The sequence below is a fragment of the Diceros bicornis genome, chromosome 2 (assembly GCF_020826845.1).
Source record: "Diceros bicornis minor isolate mBicDic1 chromosome 2, mDicBic1.mat.cur, whole genome shotgun sequence".
NCBI lineage: Eukaryota > Metazoa > Chordata > Mammalia > Perissodactyla > Rhinocerotidae > Diceros > Diceros bicornis.
In genome coordinates, this window is record NC_080741.1 from 86,411,648 (window position 1) to 86,436,783 (window position 25,136).

The window sequence follows — 25,136 nt, forward strand, 5'->3', positions numbered from 1 at the left end:
TTTACAACAAATAAATTATAATTCAGGGGCAAGGGGAGGAATCTACAGAGACTAAGAGACTCAACATATTTAGAAATTGCCACATATGGCTCTTATTTGGATCCTGTTTCAAACTAAAACAATCATGAAACAAACAGGGAAATTTAATCACTGACTGGCTAGTTGATATTAAGGATTTTGTGTATATGAGATAATAAAATTATATTCATGTTTGGGTTTTTTTCTAAAGATCCTATATTTTTTTGAGATACACACTGAAATATTTATGGATGAAATGATATGGTAGCTGGAATTTGCTTCAAAATTCGTGGAGAGAAAAGAGATACAGAGATAAAACAAGACAAGATTGGCAGTGAGTTAATAATTGTTGAAGATGAGTGATGGGTATGTGGGTAATGTTCATAAATGTTTTAAAATTTCCAAAATAAAAAGTTAAAATAAAAATAACATAAGTTGAAATAAAAATCCAACTCAGATGGAAGGGTGCTTCTGGCTGCTTCCCAAACTTCTCTACCATCCAGGGGTATTTCTTAAAAAAAACACCAATTCCCAGGTCCCATCCCAGACCTTCTGAGTCAGATTCTCTCTCTCTTTTTTTTTGGGAGGGGGAGGAAGATCAGCCCTGAGCTAACATCCGTGCTAATCCTCCTCTTTTGGCTGAGGAAGACTGGCTCTGAGTTAACATCTATTGCCAATCCTCCTCCCTTTGTTTTTTCCCCAAAGCCCCAGTAGATAGTTGTATGTCATAGTTGCATATCCTTCTAGTTGCTGTATGTGGGACACCGCCTCAGCATGGCTAGAGAAGCGGTGCATCGGTGCACGCCCGGGATCCGAACCCGGGCCGCCAGTAGCAGAGCGTGCACACTTAACCACTAAGCCACGGGGCCGGCCCTCTCATTCTTATTATGGAAGTTCAGGAAATCACATTACATGACTCAAAAAGTAACTCTAGTGACAACAAAGACCATGTCAAAGACACATGTGAAAAGGTTTAATAAAATTATTTAATGAAATATGAGAGTGGGAAAAAAATGGCAGAGTAGGGAAAAAAAGTGATTTCAAAAATGCACATGTAACTAGAAATACGTAGCATAAGTAGACTTAAGGATTATGTCATCTAAGTCCTTGAAAGGCTTATATAGTCAAGTTGGCCAAGTAAAGGGTTTTGGATTTTCTTTTTATGAAAATGGAAGGTTACCTATATTCAAGATTGCCCTAGGTTCACACCTATGGTAAAATTTAAAGTTACATTTATTGAGGGCCTACAATACACTAGGCACTGAGCAAAATGTTTTCACATATTAACTGAAGGTTCAGCAAACTGTGACCCACAAGCCAAATCCAATGCACTGCCTGTTGTTGTAAATAAAGTTTTACTGGAACACAGGCTCACTCACTTAAATATTGCCTATGGCTGCTCTCATATTACTACAGGAGAGTTGAATAGTTGCAACAGTGCCTTATAGCCCACAAAGCCTAAAATATTATCTGGGTCTTTAGAGAAAAAGTTTGCTGATCCCTGTATTAATTTGTGATAACATTTGAAGAACCGTGCCTTTTTACACAGAGGAAGAAACTGGGGCTCAAAAAGGTTAAGTGACTTTCTCATGATCACACAGTTCAGGTGGCAGAGCCAGGATTTGAACCCAAACTGTCTGATCTCAACTCTCATGTGCTGCACCTACTATATTATGCTGCCTACAAATATACAGCTAACAGAGACAATCTAAATGTCCAGTCTGACAAATAGGAGTTTGGGTAAATAAGTTTGGAAAGTTTACCCATACAATGGAATTCTAGGTAGCCAAAGAGGAGGAAGATCTATATTAAACAGGAAACACAACCATTATATATTTAATGGGAAAAGTAGGTTACAAAACCTACTGTTCTTGGGATTTCCAGCTAAATATAGCACATATGGTTTTTGTCCTTCCTGCCAAAAACCCTTTGAAAATTATAGGAAATGGACTTGAAAAGGCATAAACCTACACCGAGAAAGCATACAGAATAAACAGCAAAGCAAATTAAAAATTAGATGCTAGAAAGCAGACAGATGAATAGTTATTGGATAAGCAGATCACAGATGGCCAAAACCTAAGCCTACAGTGAGAAAAACCCAGAAACAGGCTGAATCACACTAAAGGACCCCAGAAAGACTCAGGAATTGGAAGTACCAGACCTTTCAAAAAGAAGGTGAAGTTGGTGATGAAAATAGGAGAATGAGTTGGAAGTCTGTGAAGTCAGATCCCCAGATCCCTGCTCCCATCCTGTGCAGAGGGGTCTGCCCTTTCCCCACCCAGCAAAAGACCAAGGTTCACACCTGGAAAAGGTGAATCAGGGAGCCTATGGAATAATCAGGGACAAGAGACACACAGTCAAGGGTGAGGCACCATCACATGTTGGACAGTGAGAACCCAGGGACCTCCCTCAACCTGACTCGAAGGACACTAGCAGGCAGATAGATGTACGCCTCCTAGGCAGAGGAGTGGAGGATTTTTCCCAGGGGACACTGAGCAGCCTCTGAGGATCAAGCTACAGATCCCATTGGGGAGCCCACAAAATTACCCAAAGTCATCATCCTATGTTAACACCAGCAGCTGATAAGTCAGAACTTCCAATTGGCTTTTTAATGCTTCATCTTTAAATAGGAACAGACAGGCAAGACATCTGAGAAAAGCCCTACCACAAACGACAGAAACGAAAATATTTAGGGGAAAAAAAAAAAGAATCAGAAGGAAACTCAGAGAAAGTAGTGCAGAAAGCAGAAGAAAACTTTAAAACAAACCTATAAAATTAATATTCTCAGAGAGACAAGAGAAGTTATTGTAAGCTCAAAACAAAAACAGGGGGCCGGCCCCGTGGCTTGGCGGTTAAGTGCACGCGCTCTGCTACTGGCGGCCCGGGTTCGGATCCCGGGCGTGCACCGACGCACTGCTTCTCCGGCCATGCTGAGGCCGCGTCCCACATACAGCAACTAGAAGGATGTGCAGCTATGACATACAACTATCTACTGGGGCTTTGGGGGAAAAATAAATAAATAAATAAAATCTTTAAAAAAAAAAACAAAAACAAAAACAGGATGTTCTAAGAAAGGAATACTCAGAACACTAAACCAGCGTTCTTAGAAATTAAGTATGTCAAAAATGAAAAAAGTACATATTATCATTATATACATTCACCTTAATTACTCATAAAGAAAACAGAGACAAAAAGTAACAGGAAAAGGGAATCTTAAGGAAACAATTAAGGGAGGCACATTTCCAACTTAAAAATGGGACAGATTCCTTATTTTGACAGTATTGAGGAAAATTTTATGGCACTAGCAGTTTGGGGATAAATTAGAGTTAGGTACAGAGAAAACTAAAGAAAAAAACAAGGTAATGATGAATTCCAAGGAAAATAAATTTTTTACAAGAAAGAAAATGTAATGAGTATACTAGGTGACTCACCTATGAACATGGTGATAATAAATCTTAAATAGATTTAGCCAAAAATTGTATTACAACACAGGGAGATGCAGGAACGGGGAGAGAATATGTTTAAGGGTGTGGGTCCTGCCAAAGTAAGTGAAGAGAACTAAATTCTCATCTTCCTGAGCAGAAAGTCCACAGACGTCTAAAATTTAAAAATCAATAAACAGTGCAAAATTACTTAGAAATATGGAGGTAAATATTAGAAGAAAGAGCTAAAAGGGGCTGCCTCTGAGGAGTGGTAGTAAAGGACGGGCAGAGATGGATAGAACAGAGGAATGCTTTTTCCCCGCAATCACAAGCTATGTTAAAAAATGCTAGTTTTGGGCCGGCCCCGTGGCTTAGCAGTTGAGTGCGCGCGCTCCGCTACTGGCGGCCCAGGTTTGGATCCCGGGCACACACCAACGCACTGCTTCTCTGGCCATGCTGAGGCCGCGTCCCACATACAGCAACTAGAAGGACGTGCAACTATGACATACAACTATCTACTGGGGCTTTGGGGAAAAAAAAAAAGGAGGAGGATTGGCAATAGATGTTAGTTCAGAGCTGGTCTTCCTCAGCAAAAAAAAAGAGGAGGATTAGCATGGATGTTAGCTCAGGGCTGATCATACTGACAAAAAAAAAAAGCTAGTTTTCCTCCAATATCATTCTCTCCTTCTTCTACAGCAAAAGAAGTTGATCTGGGTGTAAATCTGCCCAGATGGAAGTTAATTTTCCAGAATCTCTTGCAGCTAGGTTTTGGCCAGGTTTCTAGATTCTTGTCAATAGATATGAGCAATATGATGTGGACAACTCCTGAGCCAAGCTCTTAAAAGGGAGGGAGTATACTTTCCTCTTCTCTTCTCCCCATCCTACTGGCTGGAATGTCAGTGTAACGTCCTGAGTCCTATCAGAGTAGCCACCTCAGACCACAAGATGGAAACTATGCTGAGGGGCAGCAGAGCATCAAGACAGAAGGCTCCAGGGTCCCTGACACTGTGGAGCCATCCTCAAGCCAAACTTCTATTTTCTTTAAGCCACTGTTATTTTTGCCTTTGTTAAGGCAGTCAAATTCACATCCTAAAAACTTTTAAATCCTAAAAAAAAAAAGAGCACTGAATTGAGGTTTCTTAATAATTCTGAAAGGTATGTTAGAAGAGAACCATCAACTTGTTTCCTTGAGTCCTGAGTAAGTAAAAGTACTGCTTTTAATGAATAACACTTAGGATCAAACGAGAAAGACCAAATACATTTAATCAAGAGAACTAAAATCCCGTGCTTGGTATGAGCTTGACTCACCTTTTGGCTTTCTAAATGAGAGTCAGAGTCATCCAAAAACTCTAGGGGTGGAGAGCACTTGTCAATGACTGTCCTTCGGTCCCCAGGTGGCTCCTCTCTGGGTTTCTCCTGAGGGTCTATCACCACTCTCCTGTCGCAGAAGCTGCTCTCCTCCAGAACAGGCTTTTTCTCCTCTGCTCTGACTTCTGGGGCTGACTCTCTCTCTTTCTGAGGAGCAGACACAGTGACACTCCTGGCTGGTCCTTCTCTGCGGCTGGGAGGCTCTCCTGTGCTTGGTTTTGCCCTAGAGGTAGCCTCTCCCTTCCTTTTTGGCATTGACTTTCCCAGAATGCCCTGGAGAGCCTTCAGGTAGATGACTGTAGAGCCTTGGTCTCGAAGTCTATCCCTCTTCCTTTTCTGGACCTTGTTTGGTTCCTCAGTCGCATCATTCTGACCTTCAGCTTCAGCTGCAAATTCAGAGTTCATGGAATTACGAGAACTATCTTTGGAATCAACCTGGAAGAAAAACCAGAGATTATGAAAGGGTGATTTCATATAAGAAGCACTTGGCAAATCAGAAATCAGTGGTGGTTCCACTAATCAAAGGGAAAGTAATAGTGGCCATGACAAAGATTCTCTCCGGGTGGTGGTTTCCAGCCCACCCACTGAGACGTGCCACTGTAAAAGGGACTGAATTGCTGTCATTTCTTATTACTCACCTTCTCACGCTCATCAGACAACATCCTCATACTGCAGTGGGAGGAATGCGCTGAGAGATCAACAGTCTAGTAACACAAGACTGCAAGCTCCTTGAGAACAAGGATTACCGCATACTTCAGAACACACACACAAAACAGAAGCTCAAAATTTTAGCACTGGAAGGGTCCCTAGAAACCAGCTAACCCAATTCCACAAATTAACAGTAAGGAAACCCAAAGGCCAGTAAGCAGTGGACTCCAATCTCCTGAGTCCTGAGGGCACAGTGCTTCCCGCCGTACCCCAAGCCTCTTTGAAGTTCTCTGCAAACTCCTTCCCACAAATCAAAACCTTGGTGTTGGAAGGTGCCTTGTCTCCCAGAGACTACACCAGGATCAATCAAGAGACTCTAACTACCCCCTGACCCCGAATCTCCTCACAGACACAGTGAAGTCTCAGCCCCTTTCTTCGCCCCCCGACCCACTCATTCCAGGAGTCCATAAGGAAGAAGCTCAACTATTTGTTCACAACATTAATTTGCTGTGAAACTCAGATCCAGTCTAATCCCAGCCTGGTGTGAGAACGCTCCATAAATCTTCCCCCAGAACCATCCCCAAAACAGTGAACTCTAAACTTCACCAGCTGCGATCTGGATTTACCATTATCCCAAGGCATTCTACAGCCCCTACAACTTGCACTTCTAATTCACTTGCATTACAGTCCTCTCAAATGTACATACACTTAGAGAAAGGAACCCCACACTAAGCTTGCTGATCCTTTTCCTCCACTGAGGAAAAGTAGAGTCTACTCCAAGACATGTCCATCAATAAGGGACTGGTTAAATAAAGTGAACAGACATACTACCAAACACAAGGAAGCTTTTAAAAACTATGAGGGAGCTCTGATGGCCATGCTATATAGTAAGAGTAAATACCAAGTAGCCAACTAACAAGCACAGTGTAATCTCACATTTGAAAAAACAAAAATGCTTTACATGTATACATTTGCACACAAAGTCTGAAAGACAAACTGTTTCTAATGGATATCTTTGGAGATTAAGGGGAAAGAGGAAAAGGAGCTGAAGCTCTCATTTCATACGCTTTTCATATTATTTGAATTTTTTTTCCCAAGAAGCATGTAATATCTTTGTTAAAAAAAAATCATCAAGCCTTTGGAAATATATAAATCCAAATACAATATTTTTTCCTAGAAGTACTCAAATTGTTGGCAGCTATTAACTTTGGGAAGATGGACAGGAAAGGTGGCTTTTACTTTCATTTTGAACGTCTCTGAATTTTCTAACATGTTAGACATTTAAAAAAAAATCTACAGGGATTATCTGAGAAAGAAGATTATGGGCTATTTTTGTTTTCTTTACACCTTCCCATATTTAAGAAAAATCTAATAAATATTAAAAATAAGCTTGAAGGCTCCCCAGGTCTGCCCTACAGGACACAGCCACAACTTCTCAGCCCACTTCTCCACAACTCGCTTCTCCACCCCCAACCACCTGCCATCCTCGGCCCACCACACCCTTGCCGACACTGGCACTGGCACGTCTCATTTCCCCTGCTTGCGCTAGATGGCTTCGCCTCGGTCTCATTGCATGCTTGAGAAACTCCCATTCGCCCTTTAGGGCCGCACACTCCTTCTCTGACTTCTCCACCTCTGCCTGTGAGACCAGCTGCCTCTTTCCTTGCCCCCTCAGGCCAGGTGTAAGACAACATGGGAAGGCGAGGTGTACTACAAACCGAGGAGCCCCTGCGCCTTCTGAAGGGCCACAGCTCCTCACCTCAAGCCAAGTGCTGCTACTCAGGAGTACAGACCCTGAGTTATAGATTCTGGTTTTTCACGTAAAACAAGAAATCTCAAATTTAATGCATTTTTCACCCAGTCAGCAAGCATTTGTTGACCACTTACTATGTGTCAGCAGGCACTGTTCTGGATGTGGGGGTTCAGCATTCAATAAAACATATAAAAATGCCTGCTTCCTAGACCTTATATTCTAGCTGATGAGGGAAGGAAAAACCAGGGGAAAGGCAATATATATGTTAGAGAGTGGAAAGTGCCAGGGAGAAAAATAAAACAGGAAAGGGAGTAGAAAGTGGGGAAGGGGAGGGAATCACTCAAGTCTTTTGAGTTCAAGGTAGAGGTCTGGACTGGAGGCATATATTTTTAGTGTGAACTTTCCAAAATTTTAAATACTGTGAGGACCAAGCAGGCCGCATTCAGCCTATGCACCACCAGTTTGCCAACCCTGGTAGACAAGACCAGGACTGTACCTGCAGGAGGAAGAAAGGCTAGGAATATAAAAACATCAGTTATATTTTCACACGACTGACAACTGACAGGCTGCCACAGCCATCAGCCCTCTTTTATACAAAGAAGGGCAAGTGCCACAAGGCTTGTAAGTGGCAGGATTCAAACCCAAGTTCCCCTAACATCCTAGAAATCAAGGCAGGATAGCGAAAATATGGAAGTTGAGAAACAGTATCAAAGGCTGAGATGTCAAAAGCCACGAGGACCTAAGACGGATCTAGGTCATGGAAGAAGAGTTTCGACAGTGGATGAGAGGCTATGGAGGCAAAGATGAGGCAGAAAGGGCAGGAGAAGAGACAAACCACCTGGCTTTAGAAAGGAGAGATTTAGCTTTTCCCGGCAGTACTGCCTGGTGAATTGTGCATCTCTAAAGGCAGAAAGGAAAGATCAAGCGGAGATGTCATTCCAGCTCTCACCACCGCCAGCCTGAACATTTTCAACGGTTCCTAACCAGCTCCCCACCCACTCCCCATCCTTTCTCTACAGTGTGCCAGGAGGCGTTCTACAATCTGGTAACGTCATGCCTCTGCTTCAAACCCTTCAATGGCTCTGCATTTGTGTACAGAATACATCCCAAACTCCTGAGCATCACATCAGAAGCCCTTCACAGGCTAGCCCCCAACTGTCCTTTCTAGCATCACCTCCCACCTTTCTCCACACACCCAGGTGTCCGGGGAATGGAGAAAGGCACTGGAGAAGAGGGAAAAAAGGGACCTCAGGGATCAGCAGCATTTCCTGACACTTTTTGGACACACATCGTTCTTGTTGCCTTAAATGTCCTTTCCTCCTCCTCGTTCATCAGGAGAACTCAAATGACACCTCTCCTGTGAGGACTTTCCCCAATGGTTAGTCACTCATTCCTCTGACCCTTGGTATTTCAAACATCCCGGTTACAACACTCCACGCACTGTACTGTGATGAATGATTTTTCAGTGTGTCGACCACTGCCTTCTTCTTTGCACCTCCAGCCCTTGACACAGACGTCCCCCCAAGCGCTGGACATCTGCTGAGTGAAGATGCAGGAAGTGGGATCACACGTGAAAGCTCTATCATTCGAGAGCCAAGATACACAATGGTTTCTTCTGTCTGGGCTGTGTCACCCTGCAGAGAGCTCCTCCAGGAAGGATCTTGCCCTCTTCCTCTCTCCACCCCTCACACCTAATGCTGCGCCAGGACAGAGCAGGTGTTCACAGAGGGCAGCAGCGGAAAGAACACGGACTTTGAAGACATACTTATCTGGGATGACATACAGCTCTGTACAAGCTGCATGGCCTTGGTCAAGTTATTTAACCTTTCTGAGTCTCATTTTCCCAGTGCCCAAACATAGTAGGTGCTCAAATATTTATTAATTGATATGTAAATATTTGTTAACTGATATGTAAAGATAATACTACCTATTTCATGAGACTCTGAGGCTTAAGGGAGAGTCTATGGGTCAAATACTGAGAATCATATTTCAGCAACTATATTATATCATAAATGCTCAAATTTTCCCTTCCATTCTTCCCTCTCTAAATTAACTGTAGAAATTTAGATACGTCATACTGAAGACTGAATATAAGGTAGGTGAAGATGCTCATAATAGACACATTTAACCTTTTCTATGGAGTAAATGAAGATCATCAGCTGCCATGAGAATTTGAAAAAACCTCAAACAATTGTCCTAGAAGTAATAAGGAACAAACAATGAGAGGTTGGCCAGCAGGAATCTCTAGTGATTCCAACATGCCCAGACTAGCTATGATCTGAATGTGCCCCCCCAAAATTCCTATGCTGAAATCTAACCTACCATCTAAGGTGATGGTATTAGGTGGGTCCTTTAGGAAGTGACAAGGTCATAAAAGTGGAGCCCTTCCGGCCCGGTGGCATATTGGTTAAGTTCACGCGCTCTGCTCCAGCGGTCAAGGGTTCGATCCCAGGCGCGGACCTGTGCACTGCTCGTCAAGCCATGCTGTGGTGGTGTCCCGTCTACAACACTGAGGAAGACTGGCACGGATGTTAGCTCAGGGCCAGCCTTCCTCACCAAAAAAAAAACCAAACAAACCCTGCTGCTATCTGCCCCCTACCTAGCTGTCCAGCCTCCACTCTGGGCTCTTTGCTCCACCGTACCACATCGTGAGGCAGTCTTGTGACTTCCTCAGCCCTCCCAACACACTGTGTGCTCCTTAGAAGCCATCTCAGGGCTCCACAATCCAACAGACTGCTTGGCAAGCGATAACTCTCAAGTGCTTATTGACTGAAAGCAAGGCCTTGGTGGAACCCCAAGACTGCTGAGACAGGACCAGACTAGGACCAGACTCATCGCTCCACAGTTAAGCATTAAATGGATTTTTGCAAAACAAGACCTAAATGAGAGAATGGTGGGTCCATGATAGGATTAGACCCACTGGATTAGAGGACACATCCTCAAATCTGGAGTTCCTGGTCTGTACGAGAGTTGAGCCAGGGATGCAGCACACCTGAAACACTAAGCAAGATTAATTTCCTGCCCCTTCTGATACCAGGCTTCTATCTATAACTGTCACTGAAATTAAATGTAATCAATTAATATTATTTTACACTGTATCCAAATCCACTGAAACTGTATCAAGAAGGATTAATGACACTAAATTATATGAGCAAAGCCCCATATTTACCTGATTTACATCTGAGTCATATTCAGTATTCTGAGGCCAAAGACAAAGCTTTTCAACTCACTATTAAGTTAAAAAAAAAAATCCATGTCCCCACACAAGGGTTCTAACTGTGAAGTCCACACTGAAAACACCTGGAGCACTTTGCCTAAGGGTTCCCCAGGATAAACACCCAAATACAGCCTCATTGCTCAGGTCTACATAAGAACCCACCCAGCAAAGCCTTAAAGACAAACTTATTTTCTTTAGGGCCTGTTTTTATTGTTTTTGTAAAATAACTTTATCTAGGGGCAGCCCATCTCACCCAATTAAGACTTTTCCTCCAGTCCTCCACATGTAGAACTTCTCCTCCCCTTTTAAGGCCCAGAGCTCCAAGACCTAGAATGCAAACTCCAAGAGGGCAGTGATCTCTGTTTTGTTACTAGAGAATCCCAAGCAACTAGAACACTCACTGCCTGGCACAAACTAGACCCTCAGTAAAATATTTGCTCAAAACCTGAATGAATGAGTGGATGAAGCTCACACAGGATGGCCGGCGTCATTAGCTAGTGCTCGCTGTCCTCTCTCTATCGGGAAACAACGGACTACAGGAGACTGAATTGTATTTGCTTCTATTTCCAACAGACTCATGGTCAACTTTCCCTCACACAAAAACAGCTGGGAAAATTTTATTAATCCTTTTTTTAAAAGTGGATGAAATATACCTCTTCTGTGAAGTACTCCTCCATCCGCTCCCAAATACTTATGAAACCCTCCTGGGTGTGTGTTCCCATTGGGCAATTAAATGTTTAACCTCCAAAACAAACCCTGCCCCACCAAGCAAAACCCCAACATGCTGGAAACCATAACTTTGGTGAAAAGCCGCAGCAAGAACCAAATTCTTATTCTTGGTTCTACAATTCAAAGTGGTTTAAAGTACAAGGGCACAATTCCCTAAATTTACAACCAAAATAGACAGATGCATCTGTGTCTCTTGAGCATGCAATCCACCTGCCACTGCAGCGATTCTCCAACCGGCCTGCACATCACAACTACCGGAGAAGCACTGAAGAATCTGGCAGCCCAGACTACACCCCAGCCCAATTACATCAGCGTGGGAGGCAGGCACAAGTATTTTAAAGCTTTCCAAGCAAAGTGCTGCCAAGTTTGAAAACTAGCTCTCTGGGAACTTTAGGCCACCTCTGGCCAACCGCTTGGTTTCCCGGGTTTGCGTGAAGATCTCTGGGAAGACCCAGAGATTTTAAAGGACACGATCTTTTTCAGTCTCCTTCCACCAAAATTCTCAACATCTCAAGCCACGTGCAAGGGGCTTCACCGGTTGCGAGGCGTTGCAGCCACGTACCTTAAGGCTGCAGGCTCCCTCCTCGAGAGAAGCCATCTCTTCTAGCGAGGGGTTGGCAGGGCGCGGAAGGGGTTCCCTCGACGAAAGGAACCCCTGTGTGCTCCGAATCAGGCCGCCTTGGGAGGCAGCCCCGCCCACGCCTGGGCCAGACGAATGGGAGGAGGAGGAGGAATTTCCGCGGCGGGATGAGCCCCGGGACAGCCGCGGCGTGCGGGCCACATCGTCCTCGTGCTGGGCTTTCAGGCGCTTGGGGCTGCCAGCCCCTCCCGAACGCGACGCGGAGCTGTGAGCGGACCGGCGGGCGGGGGCCACATCACCGGGCTCCCGGGGGCAGCTGCGCTTGCGGGGACACCCTCCCGAAGTGCTGCTCCAGTGGTACTTGACCTTGCGCCGCTCCGACGCCATGGGCACCTGCAAGGTAAAGAGGGGGCCTGGATTCCAGCCCCACCCCTCCTGGCTGCCCGGCCTCAGACCCCCGCCCTCCCGGGGCCCCCTGGGGGAGGGCGAGCCAGAAGGTCAGAGCCAGCGGCAGGCCTCACTGACCTTTCCCCCTTCTTTCCACTGCCCATCACAGTTCTCACGGTTCCAGAGATGCCAAAGCGCTTCGACTGCTTGCGATTCCAAAGCGCTTCGGAGAAGTCAGAACGATCCAAGATTTGCCAAAGGCTCCGGTTCGACTTTCAAGCCCACAGCGTGCTTCCGCGATCACCCAGAGCTCCAGTTTGCACGGCGCTACTTCGGAGATGTCAAAGCGCTTCCGGGACTACGAAGCGCTTCCATTTAGTTTGCAACACAAAGCCCTTCAGAGACGTCAAAGCGCTTCAGAAGGCTGCAAGGCGCCTTAAGGTCCACGCATGGCGGCCGGACCCGCAGCCCTGGGGCGGGCGCGCGGCCCAGAGGCCCGGAACGCCGAGCGCAGGCCGCAGGGCAGGGCCGGACCGGCGCGCAGCCCGCCCTGCTCCCGCGGCCCCGCCGACCAGCCCCGGGCCGGAAGGGGCCCGAGCCGCCCTCAGGAGCCGGCGGTGCCCCGGTCCGCCGCCTCAGGACGCCGCCCGGCCGCCGCGGCCCAGACGTCGGCCGCGCCACCCCCACGGCCCGGACGTCCCGCCCCGGCCGCCCGCTCGCCGCCAGCCCCAGTCCCGCGGCCCCGGCCCGGCCTCCGCCCCACCTCAGACCACTCTGGCCTCCGCCGCGCCCGCCTCCCGGAACGAGCCCTGCGGCCCGCAGCCCAGCGTGCGGCGGGGGCGGGTCTTGCGCCGAATGGAGAGCGCCCATTGCTCAAATCGGCAAGGGGCGGAACCCAGAGCAAGACGGCGCTCGCCTGTTGGTCAGGAGGCTTGGAGGCGGGACCCTACGCCTTACGGAACTCGTCCATTGGTCAGACTAGGCTGGGCGGGGCAACTCACGTGGGCCCGAAGAGCGCGAAGCTGAGGCAAGGCCGCAGTTCTTCCGGGCAGCCGCGTGTGGGGCTAAGGGCTGTCTGCGGTCGCCGATCCACGAGGGTCGCTCCCTCCTGCTCAGCGCGGTCCCCCTTCGCCGGACGCTTTCAGATCCGGATAAACTCATCGCACCCACATCAACCTAATCACCCCATTTACAGGGCAGGAGACTGGCTCAGAGAGGGCAAGTGACACACCCAGAAAGCGGCAGAATTGGAATTAGAAGTTAGAAGCCACGGAAAAAAAAAGGAGACTACGCAAAAATGTAAAATATCCGCCCGGCAAAAAATATCAAAGTCCAAAGACAGGAAACAAACTTAGAAAAATATTTGCAACACGTGACAAAGGGCTGATGTTCTTACTATGTAAAAACTCTTGCAATAAGATAATTCAGTATTAAAATGGGCAAAGGAAATGAACCAATGAACAGAAACAAATTATGAAAGGCTCGTTAACGTATGAAAAAATGGCTCCACTTCAGTCGTTTAAAAAGTACGAATACAATTATGTTTTTACCCATTAGACTGGCAATGATCAAAAAGCACGATAATCTTTGTAGCTGAAGATGTGGGGAAATGCACTCCCGTACATCGATGATGGACGTTGAAATTGGTACAACCTCCTTGAAAGGCAGCACTGTTTGTAGTAGCAAGGAAGAAAACAACCTCGATATCCAGAAAGCGAAGCTAGTTCTATAAAATCCATGCAATGGAATACCAGGCAAAAAGAATGAAGTGATCCCAAAGTACTGTTGAGGAAGAATGGCCAAGAAAGACATGAAAAAACACAGGATCTGGAACAGTGTGAATGAAATACCCTGTGAGCAGCAAAAAATAATAATAAATAATAATAATAAAGGAGAGAGAAGTGGGGCCTGAAGATAAAAAAAAATTTTTTTACACCTGAGAATAACCACTGTGTATTTGTTTCTACTAGCTTTATTGAGATATAATTTACATATCATAAAATCCACCCATATATAATTCAATGGTTTTTTAGTACACAAAATGGTTTTTTAGCATATAATTCCATGATTTTTAAGTATATTTGGAGTTGTGTAACCATCACCATAACCATAATCTAATTTTAGAACATTTTCATCACCCAAAATCTTGTGACAATTGCCACCACCCCCTCCACCCCATTTCTCTCTAGATTTGCCTGTTCCATAAAAATGGAATCATACGTGATTGGCTTCTTTTACTTAGCATAATATTTTCAAGGTTCATCCAAGTATATCAGTACTTCATTCTTTTTATGACTAAATAATATTCCATTGTAGGGAATTCTGTTTATGTTTATCCATTCATACGTTGATTGACATTTGAGTTGTTTCTACTTTGGCTATTCTGAATATTCCTGCTGTGAACACTGGTGCACAAGTTTTTATATATGGATATATGATTTCATTTCTCTTAGGTAGATATCTAGGAGTGGAATAAACTATGTTTAACCTTTTGAGGAACTGCCAGACTGTTTTCCAAAGTAGCTCACCATTTTATAATCCCACCAGCCATGTATGAAGGTTCCAGTGTCTCCACATCCTTGCCAACACGTTGATGTCTGTCCTTTTTTTATTCTAGTTGTCCAAGCAGGTGTGGAGTGGTATCTCATTGTGGTGGTTTTGGGGGTTTTTTTTGGTGAGGAAGATTGGCCCTGAGCTAATATCTGTTGCTAATCGTTTTTTTTTTTTTTTTTGCTTGAGGAAGATTGTCGCTGAGCTAACATCTATGCCAATCTTCCTCCATTTTGTACATGGGACGTTGCCACAGCATGGCTTGATGAGCGGTGTGTAGGTCTGCACCTAGGATCCAAACCCATGAACCCTGGGCTGCCAAAGCAGAGCATGCGAACTTAACCACTATGCCACCGGGCTGGTGTTATCATTGTGGTTTTGATTTACATTTCCCTAATGACTAATGAAATTGAGCAACAAGATAAAAAAATGTTTTATCATCTCTGGAAGGATACCCCAAACTAGTAACAGTGGTTGCCGGTGGGGAGAAGAAATGAGGCACTAGGATCCCAGTGGTAAAAAGGCTTCCTTTCCACCGCATAATCTTTTGTACTGTTTGGATTTTTTGGTCACGTGCATCTATTAACTTAAAAATAAAAAAGGCCAATCCTCTGGAGATGCATGGAAAGACATCGCAGTGCCCATGAACCCTTGGAATTCCTATATAGAATTGTATATGTACGCATTTACAGCTTGCTGAGGAGAGAAGGCCCGTAGCTTTCATCAGATTCTCAAAGTGGTTCATTGATCTCGCCAGAAATATATGAAGCCCTGCTCTGGTAACGCAAGTATGTCTGCATAACCAGTATCCTGTTGGCATCAGCCCTCTATTGCTCAAACAGCCCGGGAACAGCACCCTGCTCATGATTGTAAGGTGCTTACCACGTGCCAGGTCCTGTTTGGAGCATGTGACACACACTCTAGTTGAATCCTCACAGCCACCAGAGCTTAGACAGGGGTGTCAGTACAGCTCACGGTTCACCGGGGCTGGAGCCCATTCGGCTTTGTGACACATCAGCACACAGCCGACCTTGCTGTGGGGCTGTTGGATGCTTTCATCAGGCAGGATCTGCCCCTTGCCCTGACAACAAACCTATGAAACAGGTACTTTTTATTCTCCCCACTGTATAGATGAAGAAACAGAGGCTCAGAATAACTCCCTAACCTGGCCCAAGATCACGCAGCTATTAACAGCCAACATTTACAGCCGGCACCCAACCTCGGAGCTACCCCACGACACCCCTCTCATGGATGCAGAGCACCTTCTCCAAACGAGTTCATCTGGACACGAATAATTACAAGATATTTGTTGACTTTACCAATGTATTTTTATTTTACAAAAAGAAAAAAGACAAAATCACTATAGTAGGATTATTTAAAACAGGACACACTGAATTTAAAATAGCATTTGTTTCACAAAAAGATTTGCAACATGACTCTTCAGAAATATAGCCACTGCATAAACATTAGGTACATGGCAGAAATATATGCTTAAATTAATTAATTAATTTATTTTATAAAACAGGACAAGTGCATTTTCAATGTACTTCTGTAGCCATGTCTTACCTGTTCTTCCCAACTGCCCAGGGAGGAAGAACGAACAGGTGTTACTAACAAAGAAACTGAGGTTCCAGAAATAAAATGAGTGACTTCATTAGCAGCAGAGTCAGACATGAAACTCGTCCTCCTGATTCTTCATCCAGCCATAAATAACACACATTCTCAAAATAAAAACCCCAGGGGCCGGCCCCATGGCTTAGCGGTTAAGTGCTCATGCTCCGCTACTGGCAGCCCGGGTTCAGATCCCGGGCGCGCACCGAAGCACCGCTTCTCTGGCCATGCTGAGGTGGCATCCCACATACAGCAACTAGGATGTGCAAATGACATACAACTATCTACTGGGGCTTTGGGGAGAAAAAGGGGAAAAAAAGGAGGAGGATTGGCAATAGATGTTAGCTCAGGGCTGGTCTTCCTCAGCAAAAAGAGGAGGATTGGCATGGATGTTAGCTCAGGGCTGATCTTCCTCAAAAAAATAAAAATAAAAATAAAAACCCCATTGAAAATATGAGCATTAGTGGGACGGGAGGATAAAGGTGCAGAGCGGGCATCAAATAAATATCTGTGGGTTGCAAGAGTTCCAGTAGAGAAAGCGGAAGACTTACAGAGCCCTTTGCCAGGTGTCTGGCGTTTGTAAGACCTGAGACCTTGAGAAAGTCAAGAACTGCACTGGGACACAAGCTGAAAATCTTTCAGGTCACAGATATTTGCAGGCGGTTGTTGGCAAACATGACCCAGAGATCTCAATGTTGGAAAGTGCCATCAGCATTCAGAACGCTGTCAGTTGTCAAGGGGTGAGAGCTGGGTGACAGCATCTGCTGGGTGGTTATTGTCACACGCTCCCTGGAACCACAAAATCGCCCACACCCTGGGCTCATGTACCAGAATTTCCGCTTCAGTCTCCTGATACCCAGCTCTGACCGACAAATCCCAGAAAGGAAGAGGACTTCACGGATTTTTGTGTCTCCCACAGCTGACATCCCTTCTCCCCTACCTCACACTGGTAAAATGGAAGTTTCTCTCCCTCCCAGGAAAGCTGATGTTTGGTTTCTGTGTTTCCTGGGAGATCTTAATTCGCCTCAGATCTTTTTCTTGATTTGACAGTCGTCTTTCCACTTTAGGACAAGTGTCCCCAGCTGTGTTCTGATCATCAGAGGCCAAAGAGCTCGACGCTGTCCAGTTGCTCCTCTTTGTAGAGCAGGATATTCTGCATCAGCTTCCTTTTGGCCTCATTGATCTCAATTTTCCACGAAGTCTCTGTAGCTGACGTTCAGCGGAAAGTAAAAAAATGCAACTTGAACAAAAGGCATTTGGAAAGAGTTACTATTATTATAATCCCTAGAAAGTCAGACTTGGTCAGAGTTTCTCCGTTAAATTAGGTTTCTGAATCACGCCGAGTGTAATGAGCGTTTTCAGCGCTTCTGCCTTTGCAGGGACGCCCTGCCACCTGCCCCCACCTTTCAGAGAGGAGGGGGCTTCCATGCTCCTCCCCACGGGGGCTGAAGTGAGGTGGTTTAGAGTGAACACTTACACCCACTGTCTCTCTTTTTCCTCTCTCCTCCCCGTGGGAGGGGAGCAATAGGACTGGTACAGCCTGGGACATTCATTAAGCCACATTTACTAGGGGACAGGGACACTGCATTGAAAAGGCCTTCAGAATTTTTATTTCGGAAGGAAGCCTGGTATATTTGGACCCAAGAGGCAAAGATAGAAGGGATTTTTAGAAGCAGCTGGCGAGGATGGGGTTCGTGTTGAGAAGCGAGGATGGAGAGGCGAGCAGGGGCAGAACACAGGCCTTGCTGATCCCGAGGAAGAGTTTTGACTTGATCTCTAAGTGCAGTGGGGAACCATATAAGGGCTTTAAACAAGGAGTGACATGAGTTGATTTTAAAAACCATTCCGGCTGGCCCCTGGAGAAAGGCCTGGAGAGAGGCCAGGGTGGCCCGGGAGGCTGTCATCCAGCAAGAGAAGAGAGTAGCTTAGATGAGGGGGGCAATGCAGAGAAGCAGATGGAGCTGAGAGGTATTTAGGAGGTCACTGGATAGGACTGGGGGAGGGACTGGACATAGGAGGGCCAGGGGGAGAGGGAGGTATCAAGGACGACTCCCCCAGTTTCTCTGTGCAGTCGGCTGGTAGGTGAATGGCTGACTAACCAAGTGAACTTGTGAACAAGGGAGGTGGAAGGAGTAAACAATACGCTGAGTTAGGGACACACAAATGAGTGTGTATACGCACTCAAACCTCTGCACACTTACCATCCCCGGGAGGCTCCGGGCTGGCACAGGCCTCAGAGGAGGAGTTAGCCTCTATTTCCACACCAGCTGGAGGCCTGCCTTCTCCATCCTCTGTCGGGGGAGGCAAGGCAGCAGCCCCAGTCCAGGGTGCCACCCCCATGGAGGAGGCGGCATCAAGGCTGGAATTGTCCACGTCATCCGTTTCTTCTGGGGTGTTGGAGGAAGAGCCTGTGCCCTCAGAAAGCCCACTCCAAGGGACCGAGGTCTCCTGACCTCTGAGCTGCTCCTCCACGGCGGCCACAGAGCCACACACCTTAGGGAGGAGACAGACAAGCACTCACCAAGAACTCTTTCTGAAATCAAGCATCTAACAGGCCTCCCAGGTCTCGGGGGAGAGAGACACTGGAAAACCAAATGTTTGTTGCTCTGTCCAGAAGAACAGCTTCCTTTCTTCGAAAAGAGCTGAACTTGCCCCCATCCAACCCAGCCACAGATGAGAGTACATGACAGAGATGGACCAGAGTATACCATTCCTCTGACCTTAATGATTGGTCCAGGTTTGGGCACATGACCCAAGCAGGCCCATCAGAATCCTTCTCTGGGATTTTTTTTCCATCTAAAGTTTACTGAGGAAAGACTCCCCTTTCCTTTCTAGCAGCAGAGCCAGACTCCCCACCACACAAAGAAAACCCATTTATAGTAGGAGTCAATGAAGCCCCCATGCAGAGTAAAGCAGAGGCAAGAGATGGAGACAGAGCCTCAGGCACAGAGACACAGTTGTACCTCTGCTGGTTGAGACCCTGGATCTAGCTACCCTAGCAATGCAGGTCCTGTCTACTGTTTGGTTCATTCATTCATTCACTCATTCATATTTTCCCTCCCTCCCTCCCCTCACCCCTCTTTCTTTGTGTGTGTGTGTCTAAGAGTTTGAGTTGAGTTTCTATCACTTTCAACTAGAAATGCCCTAAGTAATATAGATATTGCCCTTGGGGCTTTTCTGATTAGGGAGATTAAGAAAATTAGAGACAGGCAGGGAAGGAATGTTTCTTCTTTACACACACACTCCCTTAATAACAATAACAAATCTCATTTGCTCAGTGCCTTGCAATTTACAAAGCACATTTGACATGTGTTGCACCATGAGTATAGATAAAAAATTAAAAGACCAGAGAGGTTAAATTCCCTGCTGAAGGCCACCCAGCCAGTGAGAGGCAGAGCTGACCACTGAACCCAGGCCTGCTTGTCTTCAAGTCCATGACCCAGTTGATCTCTCATCTTCCTAGCTTAGTTGTGAAATACTGGGGGCAAGGACTATTTCTCATTCCTCTTTGTATACCTAAAGGGCCCTATCCCCTTTATCCTACATAGCAAATGCCTCCACATCCTTCAACGTCCAGTTCAAATGTCACCTCTTGAGATAAATCTTCATAGTATATGCCCAGTAAATATTTGCCAAGCTAAAAACTACATTCCCTTATAGCTAGGTACAGCCATGTAACTAGGTTTTGGCCTATGGGGTGTGAGAAAAAGTGATGTGTCACAACTTTAAAAGGAAGGGGGTGTGTTCCCCTCTTCCTTTTAACCACCTTTCCGTGGCTGGAATGCAGATGTGATGGCCTGAGCTAGAGCAGCCATATTGGACTCTGAAATGGAAGCCACATGGTAAGGATAGGAGAGCAACAATATAGAAGGAACCCAGCGCCGAGGCCACATTAGCTCTGGACTGTCTATGTTCAAACTGTTAAGCTAAAGAGAATAAACTTCTATCTTTTTTAAACCACTGTATTTTGGAATCTCCTCATTTTAGTACCTTCTTTGAGTGTACTTGAACTGATACGCTGAACAAATGAATGAAATAATGAAGGGATGAAAGCCTGAATGAAGGAATAAGTGGTTGCGAGAGAGAGATCTTTTTATAACATAAATATGATTATGTTCTGCCCCTGCCTAAAACCCCTAGTGACTTCCTCAAAATCCTGACTGTGCCTGCAAAGCCCTCTATTATTGGGCTCCTCCCTCAGCAGCCTCATCACCAGCCACGTTGCCCCACGTACTTTGTGTTCTTGCCACTTTGACCTTTTCCAGGCCCTTGACCCTGCCAGGCTCTCACTCAACTCAGGCCATTTGCACGAGCTGTTCCTTCTGCTTGGATTGCTCTTCCTCAGCTTACACATCACTTCCTCGGGGAAGTCCTCCTGGGTGGGGCCCCCGTCATACACTTTCCCCACGCTCACCACATAGACGATTACTGTGCAATGCCTCTGAGCTCCAGGAAAGCGGAACTGGACCTGCGCTGTTCACTGATACATCCGCCGGGCCCAGCACACAGCTGCTGAATGCACGGCTGAACGCCGTGGCACTCCGGTACTTGGAGAACAGCCCAGGCTTAGAACAATGACCAGAGTCTCTAGCTCCTGCCACATCACAGTACAAGGGGCTGAACCAGGAGTCCGGAGAGCTCTGACAGAAACTCAGTCTGTGGCCTCATCTTCTCCTCTCTGGCCCTTTACTTCCCCATCTATAAAATGGGAGGCTTGGGCTACAGCAGTGATGTTCAAAGATTTTTTTCAGCTACCTAACCCTTTCCTCAAATAAAATACTGAGAACCCAATATAATCATGAGAAGTGAAAGTGGGTGTCTGGTTGCAGTCATGGGTAGGGCCTGCAGCTCCCCACAGCCCTCTAACTGCCAACGGCAACTCCTGAGGTACTCTCCAGGAGCACTTGAAAATCCCTCAGCTAAGTGATTTCTAAGGGCCCTCTCAGGCAGCTATTTTCTCCTTACAAAGACCTAGTACCTGTTACCATGGAAACCACCTCTACACATCCTGTCCATAGGAAAATGTTTTATCCCCTCTGACGGCTGATTTCCCGGGGGTCTGCCTAGCCCATGGGACCCGGCCCTTCCACCTTCCAGAGGTTGAGCCCCTGACCACTAGGTTTACATACCAGGCCCCCCCCCCCCCCCCCCCCGCACCAACACTGGCCAACAGGTGCACCTGATCCTAGCTAGGCCAATCAGGTTCTCTCACTGAGAGGTTGGAATTGGGCCTGGGAGACCCCGTCTCTCAGTGGGGCTAGGACTATGACATATAAATGAATATGGCCACATCCCCTAACCAAGAGGACTGAGGAAAAGAGAAAGGGGGCCTACAGAGACAAGAGGAGGAACACAGCGAGGCAGAGAAAGCCGAGCTCTGTTCACAGCCGAGGGTGTGGTCCTGGGCCCTCAGGCTCCTGCGACACCCTCATCCGCACACTTCCCTGTACGCGGATGTGAGCTCCAGTAGGTTCTGCTACTTGCAGCCCAATACAGCCCTGGTTTATGACATCATGTCTGGCAGAGGGAGCCACCTCAAGCAGTGACCTGGTCTCGGGGAGCGCAGACCCACGCCCTGCCCCCCGGGAAGGGAGGCCCAGCTGACCCGGGACAGGGCCCGTCGCGGGGGAAGGCCGAGTCGGGCTCACCTCCGCCAGGCTGGCGGTCCGCCTCCGCAGGCAGAGGCAGGCGGCCGTGGCCAGCGCCTCGGCGCAGTCCTGCGGCAGCCGCCCTGCTCTCCTCTCCAGGTACGTCTGGCAGAGCTCCTTGGCCATCGCTTTCTCCACGCCCGTCTTCCTGGAGCAGAGCGAGGTGCTGCTGCTTGGAATTTCACTGAGGAGTAAATCCTTCTGTGGGAAGAAGAGTGGAAACACCCTCGTGTGGGCTGAGGGGTGTGAGATCCAACCACGTGTGCCCCACCCACCGCCGAGACTGCGGGAGTTGCAAAACTTCTCAGCAAACCAAGAGGATTTTAAAAAATAAATGCAAGGATCCCAAACAAGTAAACGAGTCAAAAACTGGGGAACTGCTAGATTCCCTGTACACACAGAACATTCCACAGTAGCTCATACCACAGACGCAGAGGCTTAATCTTTCTAGGCCTCAGCTCATCAGGAAAATGGGACAATAGGACCAACACAAAGATCAAATGATATAATGCATCCAAAGCATCAAGTGTGATACTTGACACAGAATAAACATTCAACAGTCTATTAGTGATAATAATAGTAATAATAGCTATCATTTATATAGTACTTACTACATGTGAGCACTTTACTTAGATTAATAATGTAATCTTACAATTACAGGGACAATCTCTTGTGATATAAAACAAACATGTTAGGATGTAGGATTCTGACCCATGTATATTTAACAGGAGATCTACTATATAAATAATATTATATACATTTATATATTTTATAAATTTTCTATTTACATATTATATGTTTTATAACATTTTGTACTATATAGAGAGCAGGAATCTGAACTATACAGATAACAGAAGATATTCTATATAAATAATAATAAATATTTCTATATAAATATAAAAACATTTATATAGTATAAATTATGTTACATAATATATTTCATATGTATATATTTACGTATTTGCAAATATATAAATGTTACAAATATATTAAATACTTATATTGATTAAATGTATTAAATATATTATAAGAAAATTAATATATAATATAATTATGTATAATATTGATATAATATATAATGCAATAATCTATTATATTAACATATGAAACATTTATATTTGTTTTTATATCTATATTATATTTATTTGTATAAATAATATAACATTTATATATAAATTTTCCATGTATATTCTATTTATATATATATATTTACATACATATATTGTAAACTTTAAATATGTTATATATGTATATATTTGTAATTATATTTCATAGAATATACAGTATTTTATATAGTCACTCATGTATATATAAAATATTTATGTACAAATATTTCGATGTACTTTATATGTTATACACTATATGCTATATGCATTATATATACTGTATAATATTTCATACTACATAAAATGCAAAAATTGATGAATATCCATGCTATAAATATAAAATATAAATATATAAATAATATAACCTACATGTATATATACATATATAACATAAGACCAGAGGGCAGGTGGCAAAATATTTACAGTGGTTATCTCCAAGAATGATTTCTATTTTTTTTAAACTTTCCTATATTTACCAAATGTTCTACAAGCCCATTTTGCTTTTATAATTAGAAAAATAAAAGTTAAAAGTTTTTTGTATGTGTTTGTTTTCAACGTTAAGAGTTCCTAAAGTCCTATAATATTTCCCATCTGTTAACTACAGCCTTTGGAAACCCCAGATTTTGTGACACCCTGGCACCTGCCAACCTATCCCATATCTCCTCTCCTCCCACTCTCCCTCCACTCACTGTACTCAGCCACTCGGGCTTCTTTCTGTTTTTGGAAGCCTCTAAGCATGTCCTGCCTCAGGGCCTTTGCACTTGCTGTTCCCTCTACGTAGAATGCAGCTCCCTCAAGTTTTACCATGTCCTGGTCCCTCACCTCATTTGGGTCTCTGCTCAGATGTCACCTTCTCTGGGAAGCCTTCTCTGACCTAAAATAGTCCTCCCCCTACTCCTTCACCCTATCCCCTAAGCTTACTTCACATTTCTTCATAGCACATACCACTGGCCTGGAATAGTACATATTTTCACTTGCTTGACTATCATTTGTTCCCCCCACTAGAATGAAAGCCCATGAGGGGAGAAACTTTACCTTGTTCACTCTGTATCCCCAGCACCAAGAACAGAGGCACACAGTAAGTGCCTCATAATGTTGCATAAATCGTACATACTAACTTATTTTTTGGCTGTTTCATCTTTTCTTTTTTATGTAATTTTATTATTTTTAATAGAAGTGATACATTAAATGTAAAACTAAGTTAATTTTTATTGCTTTATACAGCTTTTCATACAAATACATTTACAATTCAGAAAAAATGATTATCAGAGATTATCAGACATGGGTTGTGATATTTACTTCAAAAACAAAACAAAACAGCCCCCATCTGCCTCAGTTTCCTCATCCAGAAAATGGGTTGCCTGAGGATCCAATAATACCTAAATGCCTGACACCATCAGGAATTCAATACCTGGAGACTAAAAGCCTCTTGCAGGCAAGGACTGCATTTTTGAATACCCTTTTGCACAATTCTCTCATGGGAGTTCTGCCTTTTGAACGTTTATCTTTTTAAAAAGTGTAATGGTGTTTAAAGTTGATAAATGAATAAATAACAGTAGAAGCATATTATTTGCAGATATGGAGGCCACCACCATCTGAAACAGATTTAGAAGCTGTTCAAAGTGATTGCCCTGACAGAACGGCAGCAGCAGCAGCTCACCATCTGACTACCCTCAAGGAAGCCACCGGTCTCATCCAGAACCCGGCGTCTAGAGATGCTGACCACACTGGGTGGCGGGCTGCCGGGAAACTCAGTGAGGAAGGGAATCAGCCACTCCACCCGAGTCCTCTGGTACCCCTTCGAGCCGAAAGGACGGCTATGCGCCTCACACGGCGGCGCGATGGGGACACGGCGCCATGCAGGAGCAGCCCTGACCACGAATCTAATCCAGTCGCAGGAGCTAACTACCCGCGTACAGGAGACTCGAGGCCCAGAGAGACAAGGGTACCACAGGGACGCAATCAGCAGCAGCCAGAACCTGAAGGAGTCTATAGGACAGATGACACACTTGACACAAAAATGCAACACACAGAAAGAAAAAGGGGAGAGGGGTACAGCTAAGGATAAACGAATCTTGAGAAACAAAACCAAAGGCAAC

General features: G+C 45.3%; 2 protein-coding genes across 4 annotated transcripts in view; both read right to left on the reverse strand.

The window, feature by feature from the left end:
• Positions 1–12,835, reverse strand: part of TATDN2 (TatD DNase domain containing 2) — a 29,288-nt gene extending 16,453 nt beyond the window's left edge. The window contains exons 1-3 of one of the 2 annotated variants that reach the window (XR_009223411.1): positions 12,261–12,835; positions 11,718–12,128; positions 4,749–5,243 (exon numbers count right to left, since the gene is read on the reverse strand). Coding sequence is in view for 1 of the 2 variants with exons in the window: in XM_058565582.1 (XP_058421565.1) it covers positions 4,749–5,243; positions 11,718–12,122 (900 nt within the window). In the remaining variant the exon portion in view is untranslated. The remainder of the gene's footprint in view (positions 1–4,748; positions 5,244–11,717; positions 12,129–12,260) is intronic. The other variant, XM_058565582.1, reaches the window with a different exon arrangement.
• Positions 12,836–14,084: 1,249 nt separating this feature from the next.
• Positions 14,085–25,136, reverse strand: part of IRAK2 (interleukin 1 receptor associated kinase 2) — an 83,689-nt gene continuing 72,637 nt past the window's right edge. For both annotated transcript variants that reach the window (XM_058565593.1, XM_058565600.1), the window contains 3 exons: positions 21,932–22,132; positions 18,485–18,776; positions 14,085–17,492 (listed from right to left, as the gene is read on the reverse strand). In XM_058565593.1, coding sequence (XP_058421576.1) covers positions 17,380–17,492; positions 18,485–18,776; positions 21,932–22,132 — 606 coding nt within the window. In that variant the 3' untranslated portion in view covers positions 14,085–17,379. The remainder of the gene's footprint in view (positions 17,493–18,484; positions 18,777–21,931; positions 22,133–25,136) is intronic.